The sequence below is a fragment of the Protopterus annectens genome, chromosome 12.part0 (genome assembly GCF_019279795.1).
Source record: "Protopterus annectens isolate FY-2018-M chromosome 12.part0, PAN1.0, whole genome shotgun sequence".
Classification (NCBI taxonomy): Eukaryota; Metazoa; Chordata; order Ceratodontiformes; family Protopteridae; genus Protopterus; species Protopterus annectens.
The window spans coordinates 1361961695-1361977516 of record NC_056746.1 but is presented as its reverse complement, the minus strand read 5'-3'; the positions used below and the strand labels follow the sequence as shown (position 1 = coordinate 1361977516).

The window sequence follows — 15822 nt, the reverse complement described above, 5'->3', positions numbered from 1 at the left end:
ATTAGTTTTGACTAAAATGTCTGTCATTTTGCATATTATCAATTTAGTAGACACATTATAATGTTATCTCTTGTGTCTCATCCTATTCAAATATATTCCTTGCGCTGAATTTTTAAACTTTTTATGTTATCTACTAAAAATGTCTAAGAAATTCAGATGTCATATGAACAGTTTATGGCTGAGATTCAAGCAAAGACCTAATATGAGTGGTCCCCCCTTGCAGCATCTATTTCCGATTCAGAGACCACCTTACCTCTGAGGTTTACAGTTAGTAGAAACCTAAAAAAAACATTGGCAGTCTTGTTGGCCAAGCTACACATTAATGAGGCAATCCAAGGGATTAACCATGTTTTCCCCGGAAATACCAGCTACTCCAAGTTTATAATGTTTAGTGATTCTGAATTGTTTGGCTGTAATAAATAACAACAGCTGGAGTACAAAGTTAACAGTATTAAAATATGGCCATTACCCATTCACTCCAATGGAAGCACTCAAAGTGCAGGTAAAGTTCAGCAAAGACGTGGGAATGGGGGGGTGTATTAGTGTGTGTGTGTGTGTGTGTGTGTGTGTGTGTGTGTGTGTGTGTTTGTAGGGGCATGAATGAAGCTGGATGAATGCATGTTTATGTGTGTGTGTGTGTGTGTGTGTGTGTGTGGGTGACTGGATGAGTTTGTAACTCTTACTGAATGTGGGGGGCTTGTTTGCTGTTAATGGATGTGTGTGCGCATATGTGTATGTCTGTGCATATGTGTATGACAGAGAAACAGAGAGAGTGTGTGTGAGTAGGGGGTGCTTTTGCCAATTCGTCTAACAGTGTTAGTTGATAAGTTTTTCTCAATGATGCATCCAATTTGTCTCTGGATCACATTGTCTTACCATTGTGTAAACTGCCCTACCTGTGATAGGCAATTAACGCAATCAGTGAGAATCTTTTTGAATCCTATGGTACCTCTTTTTTTAATTGGGGAAAATATCATATTTTTTTAATCTGTGGAAAATACCATAAAGCTTTGATTGTAGCCAGTCTGTTTTGACTAAGTGGCTACCAATGCTTATAACTTTGGCAGACACTTTGTAATGCAAGCTCTTCTTCAAAAGGCTTGCTTTTGCTGAATTTTTTTAACTTTTTATATCCTCTGTTTAAACTGTCTATGGAATCATCAAGCAGGCACAATTTATTTATTTTTATCTGGGGAAAAGATCATAAAGCTTCCAGTGTGTGCAGCATTTGTGTTTCTTTTTCTTAAACACTTACAACTAAATATAAAGTAACGTTGACAGTGTTCCTGAGGAGAAATTAAATTCTGGCCTTTCCTTTATAGTTTTCTCCTGTACCAGTTTCTTTTTGGAAAAAGCTAATGCAAATGAAAAATTCATTTCCAGCATCATCCCAGTCTTACCTCCAGCTTACTTCAGAGTCTGAGGAGATGCACGGGGATATGACAGACAGTAGAGACCACAAATACAGGTATAAAAAATGATACAGTGGCAACAGTCAACTGTTAACAACCAACTTTATGCAAAAGTGAAGGCAGTCAAGGAAATCCCTTCGGGGGGGAGAACAATCCTCCCCCACCTCTCAGTGTGCTGCTCACCTCATTTTCGATGAAGAAGATTATTCCATTGTAAGAAACTATGCGGACCTCCTGCTCAAAACGATTTGTCACTGCAAAATTAGCAGTTAAGCCAATTTCTGCATATCCAGAGCCATCAAAATAAGATGCGTCACTGCTCCAGGGATCTCCAGAAGATTTAGGTCTAAAAAAAATGGGGAGGTTAAGACAGTCTATGTGTATAGACATAAAGACCAATTTTTAGTATTCTAAAACTGCAGTTGAAATGCCAGTTAAAAGGATAAATTTTACTTTAATTCAGATAATGTTCTTGCTACTCAGCTCCCATCATGTCTTCACATATATAACAATTTTTGACCAGAATGATACAGGCCACTGCAGTTTTCATAAATGGATTGTTAAGTTTTAAACAATATTCTTCTCACTTAACCCAACTTATTGCCATGAGGGGTCTAAACTTATCCAGGTACCCAACGGGAGCAAGAGAAAGATAAACTAATGTAGGATGGGCTATCAGCCCATCTGAGGGTGGTATGCTGGCGAGCGCATGCACACACACACACAGATGCACATACGTATACACACACACACACACATGCAGACACAAACATGTACACAGATGCACATGCATGTGCACACTCACAAACACAAACATACACACACACACACACACACACACACACACACACACACACACACACACACACACAAGCACGTACACAGAAATAGAGCCACAAGTACATGTGCTCACACTCCCACACAGACACAAGCATATACGCACACACATAGGCAAACACCCTTTCACACTTGTACAGCACATCCAGTTATGGGTTATTCATCTGCAGAGATGACTTTGTAAAGATGAAGTATTTTTATTTATAGAGCTGAAAACATTAAAGTAGATGTTTTTACACAGAGAATATGATGAAAGGTTGACAGATCACATTTTTAAGGACATTATAGATGATAGATCGATTATATATGAGCCCATCTTATGTAAGAGTGCAACATAAGAACTGATTAAACAAGTGGGTTGTACTAGCTTCATGAGTAGCTTTTGCCTGGACTTTTTCCTTGACAGTTAATTATCAAAAACACATTGAAAATTAACTGGGTAATTTTTTCTTACAAAGGTAAGCTATTATTGCAATGTTAACTGCGTGGCTATCACTGGGGTAAATACTTAACTTTTGAGTTGTACTTTTACCTTAAAAATGTGTGTAACTGAAAAATTAACAGAATTTAAATTAGAGATTAATGTGATAATAACATTAATGAGGGCGCTACAGGCAAGGAAATTAATGCATTTTAAATAATAATAATAAGGAATATAAGAAAATCTACATCAAGTTTCAAAGAGATGCACTTAGTTGGAGATGAGTGAATGCAATGACTTGTAAAATCTTAACAGAAATGAAAACATCTATACCTGACCATCTCACCATCTACCTGTCTGTCTGTCTGTCCCTCTACCTATCCATAGCTATGTATCTACATTTGTTAACCAGGGTGGACTGCTAATCTATGTGGACCGCTTTCAAGTTCTGCCTTGGAGGCAGTTTGACAAAGTACAATAGACAGTACAAAGTTCAAATATTACAAATGGGGGAAATGAACGTTCAAAATTATACACTCCCACAGACAGATAATGCAGTACATTAGAGAAGTGTTACTGCTTATGTTACAAAGCAGCACATAGACTACTTATGAAAGTAAAACATGTGCACAGATAATAACAGTGAAAGACATGAAAAGTGCTACTGAAATAGCAAAATGCCACAGAGCAGAAACAGTAGTGAAGCGAAGATGGAGGCAATGAAAGTGTTACCAATGAAGTACATAATAAGCAAAGAAGTGTGTCAGAGAGGAAGAACAGGACAGGGAGGAGTTGACAGAAGAGTACAGTACAGATAATATAGGTGGAGATAAAGGCTACATCGTCATGCATCAGGAAGCTGCACTTCATTTGAGTGAATCGATGTTTACAGGATATCATAGCATGTAAGATCAGGTGGGATTGACAGGAGAACACACAGCATAATACTTATTTGGTGGTGACAGAAGAAAGCTATGTTGATGAAGAAGAGAATTAAAAGTGGTTAATGCCAGCTGCATCAAGTCATTTTTTTATTGTCTAAAGTCAAAAAGGAAGACAGTGCAGAACTTGAAAAAGTAACCATTTGAAATGTCAGGACATGCTAGACAAAGTCCCAAAATATGAAGACTAAATGGTCAAAAGAATGGCCTTGCATATACTGAGTCTGAGATGACATTTCAGGGAATATTTAATATTCCCTTTTCTTGGAGGTATGTCGATCTCGGAGTTGGTATATATAAGTATGGCGGCAAAAAGAAGTTTAAAGGAGAAGACTGATTTTCAAAATTCGGTGCTCCTGTGCTTTCTGTTTTTGGCTTGTCAGCACTTGGCATTTCAAGTGCTGACACTTCGTTAGGGAGTCATTTGAAAATGTGCCTTGATTCTGATGGTCTTTCACATGCACAGGAAAAATGAAAATCATTTAAGAACTGGCTCTCTTGTTGGATTTTCTGACAGGGTAGACTAGGTGAAGTAGTTCATGATAGCAGTGGCAGTACAGAGAGGCAAGATGAACGAAGGAGGATGGCATAACAGTTAAGGTGTTTTCCTTACAAACACAATGTGTAGGTTTTGATCCCCCATGGGATGATTGGCTAGGCTTAAAATTACCCAGAAGGGCAGTTAGTCTGGAACTAGTCTATGAAACTATTATAATGGAATGAACTGACTGAAAGATGAGTGGAGTGCTGGAGATACCATTGTTACGCTCTGAGCGTTCTCTTAATATGAGTCATTTGCTGTTACTACTTAGTTCCCAGTTAAACTGCACATGTTTAAGAGAGCGATGACATAAGTGTCTTTGGGAAAAAAAGAATATAACTTGATGAAATGGTGAGACAAGGAAGTATTCAAAGCAACGTCCTGTCTGAGGGCAGCAACTGAGGCACATTTGCCTGTATGTTAATGAAGGCCAAGTGGAAGCTGAATAAAAGAATCTGCCATACACAAGCATCACAATATGTTGTGTTTGTTGACAACAGAAGACTATGGCAAACATATTTGTGACATTGGATAACATGAATGTTTACTGTGAATCGGTACACAACAAAATAAATAGCAAAAAATGAAGGTAAGGGTAGTTAAAAACTGACTTGATTTTTTATGCTGGTTACTTATAACTCACGTGCATATGTCAGCTCCTAGAATGTGAATGTAAGTTACTCCTGTTGGCTCTAAGTAATTGATAGCATTTAAATGTACTAAAACCTAACTCTACAACTCCCTCCCTATCCCTAGCACCCCACTCTCAACCCTACAACTCCAACATTAATTGTAATCCTGAAACCCCATTCCCAACCCTAAAATCCATCCCTGATCCTAAACCCCCTCTCTCTCTCCCTAAAATTCAAACTGTAACCCTAATCCTAAAACCCCTCTCTAATCCTAAAACTCCAACACTGACCCTAATCCTAAAACCTTTCCTCATCCCTAAAACTCCAGTCCTGACCAAAATATCAAAATCCCTCACCATAATCATAAAAGCCTACCCTAGCCTTAATGATAAACCCCCCTCACTAACCCTAAAACTCTGACCCTACCAGTAAAACCCTATGACTAAACCTAAAAGACTAACAAGAACCTTAAAAATTTAGTTCTGAATAAGTGAAACTAATCGCCTGCCTACAACTGACATTCCTTCTTCCGTTTTAACTCAGAAGTGGCACACTTGTCCTTCTTGGTGTAACTTGTGGTTACGCTATCTGCAAGTCCTCTGCTTCATACTATAAATAATCATTGCCAGATTTTATCTGATAATAACGAGATGTCAGCACAAACGTGAATAAGGTCAATGTCAATATCCCAAGTTTTAGTACAGCGTGGACAACAAGGCCAATGTCAATATCCCAAGTTTTAGTAGAGCACAGACAACAAGGCCAATGTCAATATCCAGAGTTTTAGTAGAGCACGGACAACAAGGCCAATTCAATACCCTGAGTTTTAGTAGAGCGCGGACTACAAGGCCAATGTCCATATCCCGAGTTTTAGTAGAGTGCGGACAACAAGGCCAATTGTCAATAACCCGAGTTTTAGTAGAATGTGGACAACAAGGCCACTATCAATGCTCATAAGTTTTAGTAGAGCGTGGACAACAAGGCCAATGTCAATATCCCAAGTTTTATTAGAGTGCGGACAACAAGGCCAATGTCAATACTCTCGAGTTTTACTACAGCGTGGACAACAAGGCCAATGTCAATACTCCTGAGTTTTAGTAGAGCATGGACAACAAGGCCAATGTTAATATCCCGAGTTTTAGTAGAGCACGGACAACAAGGCCAATGTCAATATCCCGAGTTTTATTAGAGTGCGGACAAGGCCAATGTCTATATCCTGAGTTTTAGTAGAGTGCGGACAGCCCCCCAGCCAGGCACAGATAGATCATAGACAAATCAGGACAATATTCCTTGTGGAATTTATGATATATAAAACACTTGGGAGACCGTAGAACTGCTGTGTTTTTCTTAAATCAGATGCAGGAAATAGCTACGTATAATCTATGCTAACAGTTAGCGAGGCACAGCTTTTCATGAACTTGCAGCTGATATTCCACTAACTGATGCACAGCACAGTAAGGCATATTGTACTTACAATGGACTTAGCCAAATAATTTTATGTCATGATGTATCCCAGCTGAACTCATTACTCATTCACCGTCTTTAAGTTTCACTTATGTTACCATTTACAGCATGTCATTTTATCACTCAGTTTTACTGTTAACTTACTTTTCATGGCTTATACTCATTACTGTCAGATATTTTAACTAGACCACTTGCTTGCTTTCCTCTAATATTCATATTAAACAACTATTACTTGATATTACTTTAATTTGTGGTTAATTTGTATATAACCTTGCCAAAGGTCTATCACAATTTACTTAGTAGTTAAGTTGTGTATTACCTCGCACAAGGTCTATCACGATCGTTATCCACATCAAAGACCTTCTCAAAGTTGTAAAGACTTATGACTTCTTCATTTAGTGTGTCTGTTTCAATGCAGCCCTCATAGCCTGGGAGGTTGAGTTCTCCTGGTGGCTGTAAGACAGAACAGCAATATAATTAATGAGCCAAAAGCTTAGTAAATAATTGTATAAATAACATGTCACTCAAATGAAAGATGTCAAACATGTACTTATTGGAAGACCATTAATCTTTCTTTTTGGTATGAAAACAAAGCTAAAAGTGCTGTTCACTACCTGCAGCAGAAATACTTTAAAAGTTGATTTTCCTCTTTGCCAAATTTTTATCAGCATCATCGCACTTTCGCTGTGAAATAATATGAAAACTTGTGGATCAAAAACTAACAGGGGTGACCAATCCATTCCAAAAATCATGTTATATAAAATAAATTTCACAGATGGCAGTTTTACTACTGAACAGCCTTTTCATGACCATAAACTCACTAACCAATAAATGGATCCACTTTCCAGCCATAACAATGTAGGACCTCACCTTCTTTGGGAAATCTTTACCCTTCAAACTGACTGAAGATACTTGTAGTGTGTCACTTTGTAACATGCTATTACCAAGTCACTGTATGCATTTGGCATGACATATGGCATTTTAAATGTTGTTTGTGACATAAGACATGTTGGCAAGAAAGATATGCGTCTCACAGAATTCCCTTGCTCTGTAACAGGCTCCCCATCCATGTAAAGCAGAGCCCATCCCTTACCCTATATAAGCGTGACCTTGACCAATGAATGGGTAATCAGAAATTTACCCCAGGTCTGGCCCCCATGTCTCTGATAGACAGAGTCAGACATTAATGTACAAAATAGCATACCCCCTCACAGCTTTAGAAATGTCCTAACACACCCCCTCCTAATAAATGCCTGTGATACTTAGGGACACAATTGGGTCGGATTGTATGGCTAAGCTTATAAAGGCTATGGTGGTCATTACCCTAGTATATACCTATGAGCCTATATGATAGCCCACTACCATATTTCTTTATTGATATGGTTCTGAGAAATAAAATAATAGAAAATGTGGTTGTGTGAGGGTTCTCACTATAATTGCAGTTATTCAAATGAAAGGATCACTGTTGCAGTGTAACCATAATGTATGAAAATTATCACAGACACATTAAGTAACTACTTTATTCACATTCTATTGCATTTCACAGGCCGTGGATGAAATGCATACACAATAGATTGGTCCAATACTTCACACCTCACTTATCATAAATCAATCAATCAATCACTTTTCTAACCAAACTTCCAACAGCAGTTAGAATATCCGCAAAGTGGTATAAGGTTCCTTCTCACACTGGGGATGTTAGCTAGAAACTCAGCATCAAATGGGAGACTAATCTGTGCCATATGCCATTCTTTTTGGAGCAAGAAGCCACCAATAAGAGTGTGTGGAACCCTGGACTGAGGTACATGAATGGATTTCACAAGAAAACCTAGCATACCTACTCATCATGGGTACCTGTACTCTACCCTCAGGAATGTTAGTAAGTCATACATTAGGGAGAAAAGGGAAACCAGACCACACTAGTCAAGATTATAAGGCTAAAAAAGCCCTCTAACATTACAGAAACAAGAACACAAAACACACTCATGGCAAACCAAAAGATGCAGATGAAAGATCTACCTTAATGATAAGGCCTATCAGGAGCCTCCTACCAGCCTCACATACTGCACACATACACATGTGGACAATATGTAAGCTAATCAGTTCAAACAGAACACGGCTATGTGATCAGGGTGGAAACCATGACACGAGGTAAAAACTTACATGGATACAGAAAGGACATGCAGACACCATATGAAAGGCAGAAGAGTCAGGGACTAAATGGAATGAAGGGTCTCCATGCTGTGTGGCACTGTACATTGTCGTTGTAAATACTGTGTGGCACCACTGTACATTGTTGTTGTAAATGCTGTGTGGCACTAATGTACATTGTTGTTGTAAATGCTGTGTGGCACCAATGTACATTGTTGTAAATGCTGTGTGGCACCACTGTACATTGCTATTGTAAATGCTGTGTGGCACCACTGTACATTGTTGCTGTAAATGCTGTGTGGCACCACTGTACATTGTTGCTGTAAATGCTGTGGCACCACTGTACATTGTTGCTGTAAATGCAGTGTGGCACCACTGTACATTGTTGCTGTAAATGCTGTGTGGCACCACTGTATATTGTTGTAAATGCTGTGTGGCACCAATGTACATTGCTGTTATAAATGCTGTGTGGCACCAATGTACATTGTTGTAAATGCTGTGTGGCACCACTGTACATTGTTGCTGTGAATGCTGTGTGGCACTACTGTACATTGCTGTTGTAAATGCTGTGTGGCACCACTGTACATTGTTATTGTAAATGCTGTGTGGCACCAGTGTACATTACTGTTGTAAATGCTGTGTGGCACCTATGTACATTGTTGTTGTAAATGCTGTGTGGCACCACTGTACATTGTTGTTGTAAATGCTGTGTGGCACCACGGTACATTGTTGCTGTAAATGCTGTGTGGCACCACTGTGCATTGTTGCTGTAAATGCTGTGTGGCACCACTGTACATTATTGTAAATGCTGCGTGGCACCAGTGTACATTGCTGTTGTAAATGCTGTGTGGCACCTATGTACATTGTTGTTGTAAATGCTGTGTGGCACCACTGTGCATTGTTGTAAATGCTGTGTGGCACCACTGTACATTGTTGTTGTAAATGCTGTGTGACACCATGGTACATTGTTGCTGTAAATGCTGTGTGGCACCACTGTACATTGTTGTAAATGCTGTGTGGCACCACTGTACACTGTTGTTGTAAATGCTGTGTGGCACCACTGTACACTGTTGTTGTAAATGCTGTGTGGCACCACTGTACATTGTTGTTGTAAATGCTGTGTGGCACCACTGTACATTGTTGTAAATGCTGTGTGGCACCACTGTACATTGTTGTTGTAAATGCTGTGTGGCACCACTGTACATTGTTGTAAATGCTGTGTGGCACCATTGTACATTGTTGTTGTAAATGAATGAATGAAGTATGACATACTCAGCCCTAAAAATAACAGACATGCACAAAGCTGAATATTTTTAACAACAGTAATTGGAACAGAAGGTTTGAAAAAGCAAACAATCCTTTTATAATAGTTTTTGCACAGGGATGTATCTCCCTTGGATTACCTTATTTATTTTTATTTATTGCCTTTGTTTACCGGGAAAGTCCACTAGGCATAAAATAGGTCATTTTCAGTGGAGGCCCAGTGAGAAAAGCTCCAACAAGAACACAGAAACAGAAAATATCAAACATTAATTGGTACAAAAGTAGAAACAGTGTTACACATAGTGATTACAATAAGGGTTCCTATTACATGAAAGAACTTCTCAAAGGTCGAATGTCATATGGTCGACACCATATGATCAAACTTTGGAAGGTTTGAAGGTTAAATGTAACAGCGCCGTACAGTGCAGAATGGGAGAATTTCCCTTTTCTGCACTGAATTGCGATCTCGGAGTTGGTATATTTAAGTAGGGGGTGTGTGGGCGGACACAGCCCCCCACATGGGGGGTGCAGGGGGCTTGCCCCCCTGCTCAGAGTGTTAAAGTAAGTTTTATTTTTTTTTATGTTTTATTATATATTCCAAGTTTCAAACTTCAATCATATGTTGTCGAACGTATGGCATTCGAAGTGTTGAAACTTCGAATATATAATATAGACCCTTACAGTAATATATACAGAATATGTATATAGTTATCCATGGTGGTGCAGCGGTAGCATTGTTGCCTCACAGCAAGAGGTTCTCCCGTTCGATTCTCGGCTGGAGTGTGGGGAGCGCCTTCTGTGTGGAGTTTGCATGTCCTCCCCGCGGGACGAGTGGCGTTCCGAAAGACATGCGTGAATGGGCATGCCTTCATTGAAGGTTGGGCATCAAGCTGGCAACTTGGCACCGTGAAAATCTACTGCCAATCATTAGCAGAAAGGAGTTCCGCTGTGACGACCCCTAACCGGGAAAAGCCGAAAGACAACAACAACAACAAATTTATATATTCATAGCCAGGAAGGGTTGTTATAGAGCAGGTACATAGCCAGGAAGGGTTGTTATAGAGCAGGTACAGTGCCAGGAAGGGTTGTTATAGAGCAGGTACAGAGCCAGGAAGGGTTGTTATAGAGCAGGTACAGTGCCAGGAAGGGTTGTTATACAGCAGGTACAGAGCCAGGAAGGGTTGTTATAGAGCAGGTACAGAGCCAGGAAGGGTTGTTATAGAGCAGGTACATAGCCAGGAAGGGTTGTTATACAGCAGGTACATAGCCAGGAAGGGTTGTTATAGAGCAGGTACATAGCCAGGAAGAGTTGTTATAGAGCAGGTACAGAGACTGGAAAAGTTGTTATAGAGCAGGTACAGAGCCAGGAAGGGTTGCTATAAAGCAGGTACACAGCCAGGAAGGTTTGTTATAGAGCAGGTTCATAGCCAGGAAGGGTTGTTATAGAGCAGGTACAGAGCCAGGAAGGGTTGTTATAGAGCAGGTACAGAGCCAGGAAGGAGTAGGTTAAGTTATAGAGCAGGTACATAGCCAGGAAGATCTGAGATGATGAATGATGGAATGTACTTAATAGGTTCATAGATTAGTACTAGTCTAACTGCCCTTTTGGGCCATTTTTTAAGCCTAGCCATTTGCACCCTGTGAGAATCAAACCCTGTACCTTGTGTCTGTAAGGCAAACACCGTAACCATTATGCTAACCTCCCACATGTGAAATAAAACACACAGACAAGATAAGACCGACCATACAGAAGAATGAATTAATTGAACATCGAACATGTGAAAGATTAAAAAAGGAAAACCAGTTCCTTTCCAGATCTTTGCAATAACCTCCCCTTATGAGACTAGCCTCCAATTTGTCTGAATAGTGGCAGTGTTATGGGAAGGTTTTTTTCAAGACAAAATGTAGGATTAGGATTGGGGCAGGGTTAAGATTATCACACATTACTCAGGTATGACATGGGGCTTCACACCCTCCTGCATCACCTCAGTAAAAGCAAGCTACCCTAACCCCATTCCTGCCATCCACCCTAACGCCACTCCTTACCTTAAAAAAAAAAACCCCTTCTCGTAAAACTGTCACTGCAAAAGATACACTCTCAGACACACAAACATGAACCAACATATACTACAAACATGACATGTAACTCTTTACCTAACACTGACCCTAACCCTAAAATTTACACTCTCACACACAAACACACAACAGCTATACCCTTACCTAATCATTACCTTAACCATAACACCCAAACACATGAATACACTCTCTAACCCCCTTCCAATCCCCACTCACCTGTTTAGATAAAACTGTACTTTGAGATATTGGATGTTCAACTACCTGGATGCTCAATAATCTCAACTACCCTTAGCACTTGTCAACCAAAGCAACACTCAATAAAATGCAGGAGAACCCCCACCCTGGTTTGGGAGGACTGTAGTCTCCAATCTCCATTTTTATATGTATATATATATATATATATATATATATATATATATATATATATATATATGTATTTATAATGTTAATACACTTCTAGAGGTTAAAGAATTATTCTGGTAACTTAAGACTAAATGTGGATGCTCCACCTGGCCTGAATGAAAGTTTAAATACTAAGTGTGCACTTAGGTGGCACCACTGAATCATAGAATAGATATGTATTATACACATACTGTTCTACTGGTCTGCTTTTTACGTCACCAGTTCCCATCACAACCAGATGCCTGTTATATATTATTGGACTGATTTTGAAAGTTTAATACCTGTTTTTTAAACACTAGTTCCTAATTGGCTTATTGTTATTGGCACTGCCTATTTTTTGTACTATTTATAAATGGTTCTTATTTTTTTCCTGTTATCTGACGAAGTTCTTGTCACTTATTAAAGGCCGAAAGAGGTAAGTATTGGCTCCTTGGTATTATTAGTAATTGTATGAAGTTTCCTAGTATATTTTACTTTTGTCTTCATTCGTGTTTGGAGAGTTATTATTTTCATATATATAGATACACACACACACAGACATATATATATATATATATATATATATATATATATATATATATATATATCGTATATGTATTTATATATAAGGATATATACCATTTCTGAGGTCAAACTAGTGAATAATGAAGAGTTGCTTGTGTCGGTGATTACATTTCTACACATATATATCTGAGTTACTGTAACCTCAGAATTACTATATTTAGAATCCAGGGGTGCAGAGACTGAGCCCTTTTTTTCTGGAGTATACAGGTGATCATCCCCCACTCTGTGTCAAAACAACCATTTTCAATTTATCTTCAAGTATAGTAATATAGCATTGTCAAAATAAAAGAAATACTATAATCTCTCGCTTGTACTGACAGATAATGGTAATGAGGGGAAAGGCATACATACATCATTGAAGAACTGATAGCTTAACCAAGAAAAAAAGTTTACTTTTGGAAGGAAAGAAGGAAGGAGTTTTCCTCATGTTTTGCATAAAAAATAAGTTATTACTGTGAAACTTCTGACTGCTTTTGGCTACTGGTTAGAAACAATTATTCATTAGTTTATCTTCTGATTACCTACTTAGTGCAGATGGTGCAGTGGTGCAGCTGTAGCATTGTGCATCGCAGCAAGAGGTTCTCCAGTTCGATTCTTGGCTGGGGTGCCTTCTGTATGAAGTCTGCATGTCCTCCCTACGTTCATGTGGGTTTCTTCCGGATCCTTCGGTTTCTTCCCACGTTACAGAGACATGCATCTGGAGTGTTTCTCCCAGGCCTCGGCTGAAAATTGGCTTTGTTTCAAGTTGGACTTTCCCGGAAAACAAATGTTAAATAAATAACTAAATAAAATTAAAATAATTCAGAGTTGAGGGAGTCAGACCCTCCTCTACCATTCAGTGGGCACAAGGCAGGTAAACTAATCCTGAAGAGAGTGTCAAACCACTGCAGAATGCAGGCACTCATTTTCACACAGCACTCAGGCATACACATCACACACACACACTGCGAAGGAAGAAGAATTCACCTACTGCACACATCAGGGATGTGGGAGCATAACTGAATGTCTAGTAAAAACACATATGGACTAGGGAAGGAATACAGACTCCATACAAAAGGTAACCCATTTGGTAACCAAACTGGAGAACAAAGAGCTGTGTGGCAGTAACACCGACCATTGCACCACAGTACTTCCCACGTCGCATTGTCAGCGATAATTCTAAGTGAAGCAAGTTTGAGATGCCACACTTTAGTAATCACAAACCACTAAGTCTATCATATCAGCAAGACTTGTTGTTACAACATTAAAAAAATATAAAATTTATTTAAAATACAACTGCAATTACAAATATTTTAAAACATTTTATGGTAAAACATTTACTTTACATCAATAAAAGCATACCTTTACTTAAGATATGCATCATAAATAATATGAGTGACGGATATTTGTTGGTGTGTTCTATCTTGATAGAAAAAAAATTGACTAACTTTTTGGGATTCAACAGCTATAACTTGCATCAAAAATCTGATGCAATATACATTTTCTTACATGGTTAAAAAAGGGTCAACTACAGATGCTCACAATACTTGCTTGCTGCCACTTGCTTGAAAAACTCCAACTAGCCCAATCTCTCATTTCTACAGTCCTCCCAACACCAGACCCTATAAAAAGTACAGTTTTGTACCTACCATAAATGTAGATGTTCGAAGATCCACATTGCTGCAGTCCTTACACTTGGGTAGTCCGCTGTCCTCGGTCGGCCCGAATATCAAAGTATAAGGCTGACGTCGGTCAAGGCGCATTTGACTGACATCAGGACGTCAGGGTACAAATGCGCATGACCGACGTCATATCCTCAGTCTTTTCTTGCCCCAGATGTCAGAAGACCCTAAAAATAAAGGTCAAAACCAAAAAACAGCAAACAACCAACCAACCACCCTTGCACTAACTATATGTACAATATATACAATATACACAATATGTACAACCCAACCCACACAACCACCTCTAACTGCAGAGGGGAAGGAGGGAGGGAAAATTGGACTGCAGCAATGTGGATCTTCGAACATCTACATTTATGGTAGGTACAAAACTGTACTATGTTCTTCATCTCACATTGCTGCAGTCCTTACACTTGGGTAGAATCCCAAAGCAGAGGTAAGGGAGGATGGCTAACTACAAGGAAGCAGGAGCTGCCAAAATGCCCTGCAAAACAGCAGTGGCAAAACCAGCCCTGGCTTTAGAGTAAAGTGGCAGGTGATAATGCCTAGAGAAAGTATGCACTGAACTCCAAGTAGCTGCCTCCAAAATATCCTTGGTTGCCACTCCCCTCAAAAAAGCTGTTGAAGTGGCAGTAGCCCTAGTGGAATGTAGGGTTGCCACCTTTTCAAATGCCCAAAGTGGGACATTTTTGGTACAAATGTCAGATTTTGCAGGCCGAAACATACTCACTGCCAGTACAAAGGACAAAACTTCACTTTTTTTGCCTAAATAAAAGCTTATTCTTGTAGCATTTTAGTTGCTTATTCTGTTTTGTATAACATTTAGGTGTTTCAGATACAGAATAACTGTTTTATGCACCTATTACATAACATATAGGAAATTATTTTGTCCTAAAAATCTCAGGACATTTGTCATTTTTACAATTTGTTTGCAGGACACAACTGCCCAAAGAGGGACTGTCCCTCGCAAAGTGGGACAGGTGGTAACCCTAGTGGAATGAGGCCTAATCCCAGCTGGAACTTCTTTGCCATGATGGGAATAACAGAAAGCAATGCAAAACCCAATCCACTTAGAAATAGTTTGTTTTGACACAGGCTTGCCCTGAGAACTCAAAGCAAAAGAAACAAACAACTGCTGAGACTGCCTGAACCCTTTAGTTCTGTCCAAATAATAACGCAACTGCCTGTGTACATCTAAAGTGTGCAAAATCTTTTCCCCTTTATTTTGGGGACTTGCATAAAAAGTAGGCAAATGAATAGTTTGGTTTAAAGCCACACTAGAAACCACCTTAGGCATAAAGGAAGGATTAGTACGTAATGATACCCTATCCTTATGGAAAATCAAGAAAGGCTCAACCGCCATAAGGGCCTGCAATTCAGAAACCCTTCTTGCAGAGGTAATTGCCAACAAAAAGCAGTCTTCCATGATAAATATTTCAACTCAGAAGTAGCTGCAG

The 15822-nt window shown here is 39.2% G+C and overlaps 1 protein-coding gene across 1 annotated transcript in view; it reads right to left on the bottom strand.

The window, feature by feature from the left end:
- The window catches only part of LAMA5 (laminin subunit alpha 5), a 1615491-nt gene that overhangs the window by 267553 nt on the left and 1332116 nt on the right, over positions 1-15822 (bottom strand). The window contains exons 64-65 of the mRNA XM_044090412.1: positions 6568-6701; positions 1596-1758 (exon numbers count right to left, since the gene is read on the bottom strand). Of these exons, the coding sequence (XP_043946347.1) occupies positions 1596-1758; positions 6568-6701 (297 nt within the window). The remainder of the gene's footprint in view (positions 1-1595; positions 1759-6567; positions 6702-15822) is intronic.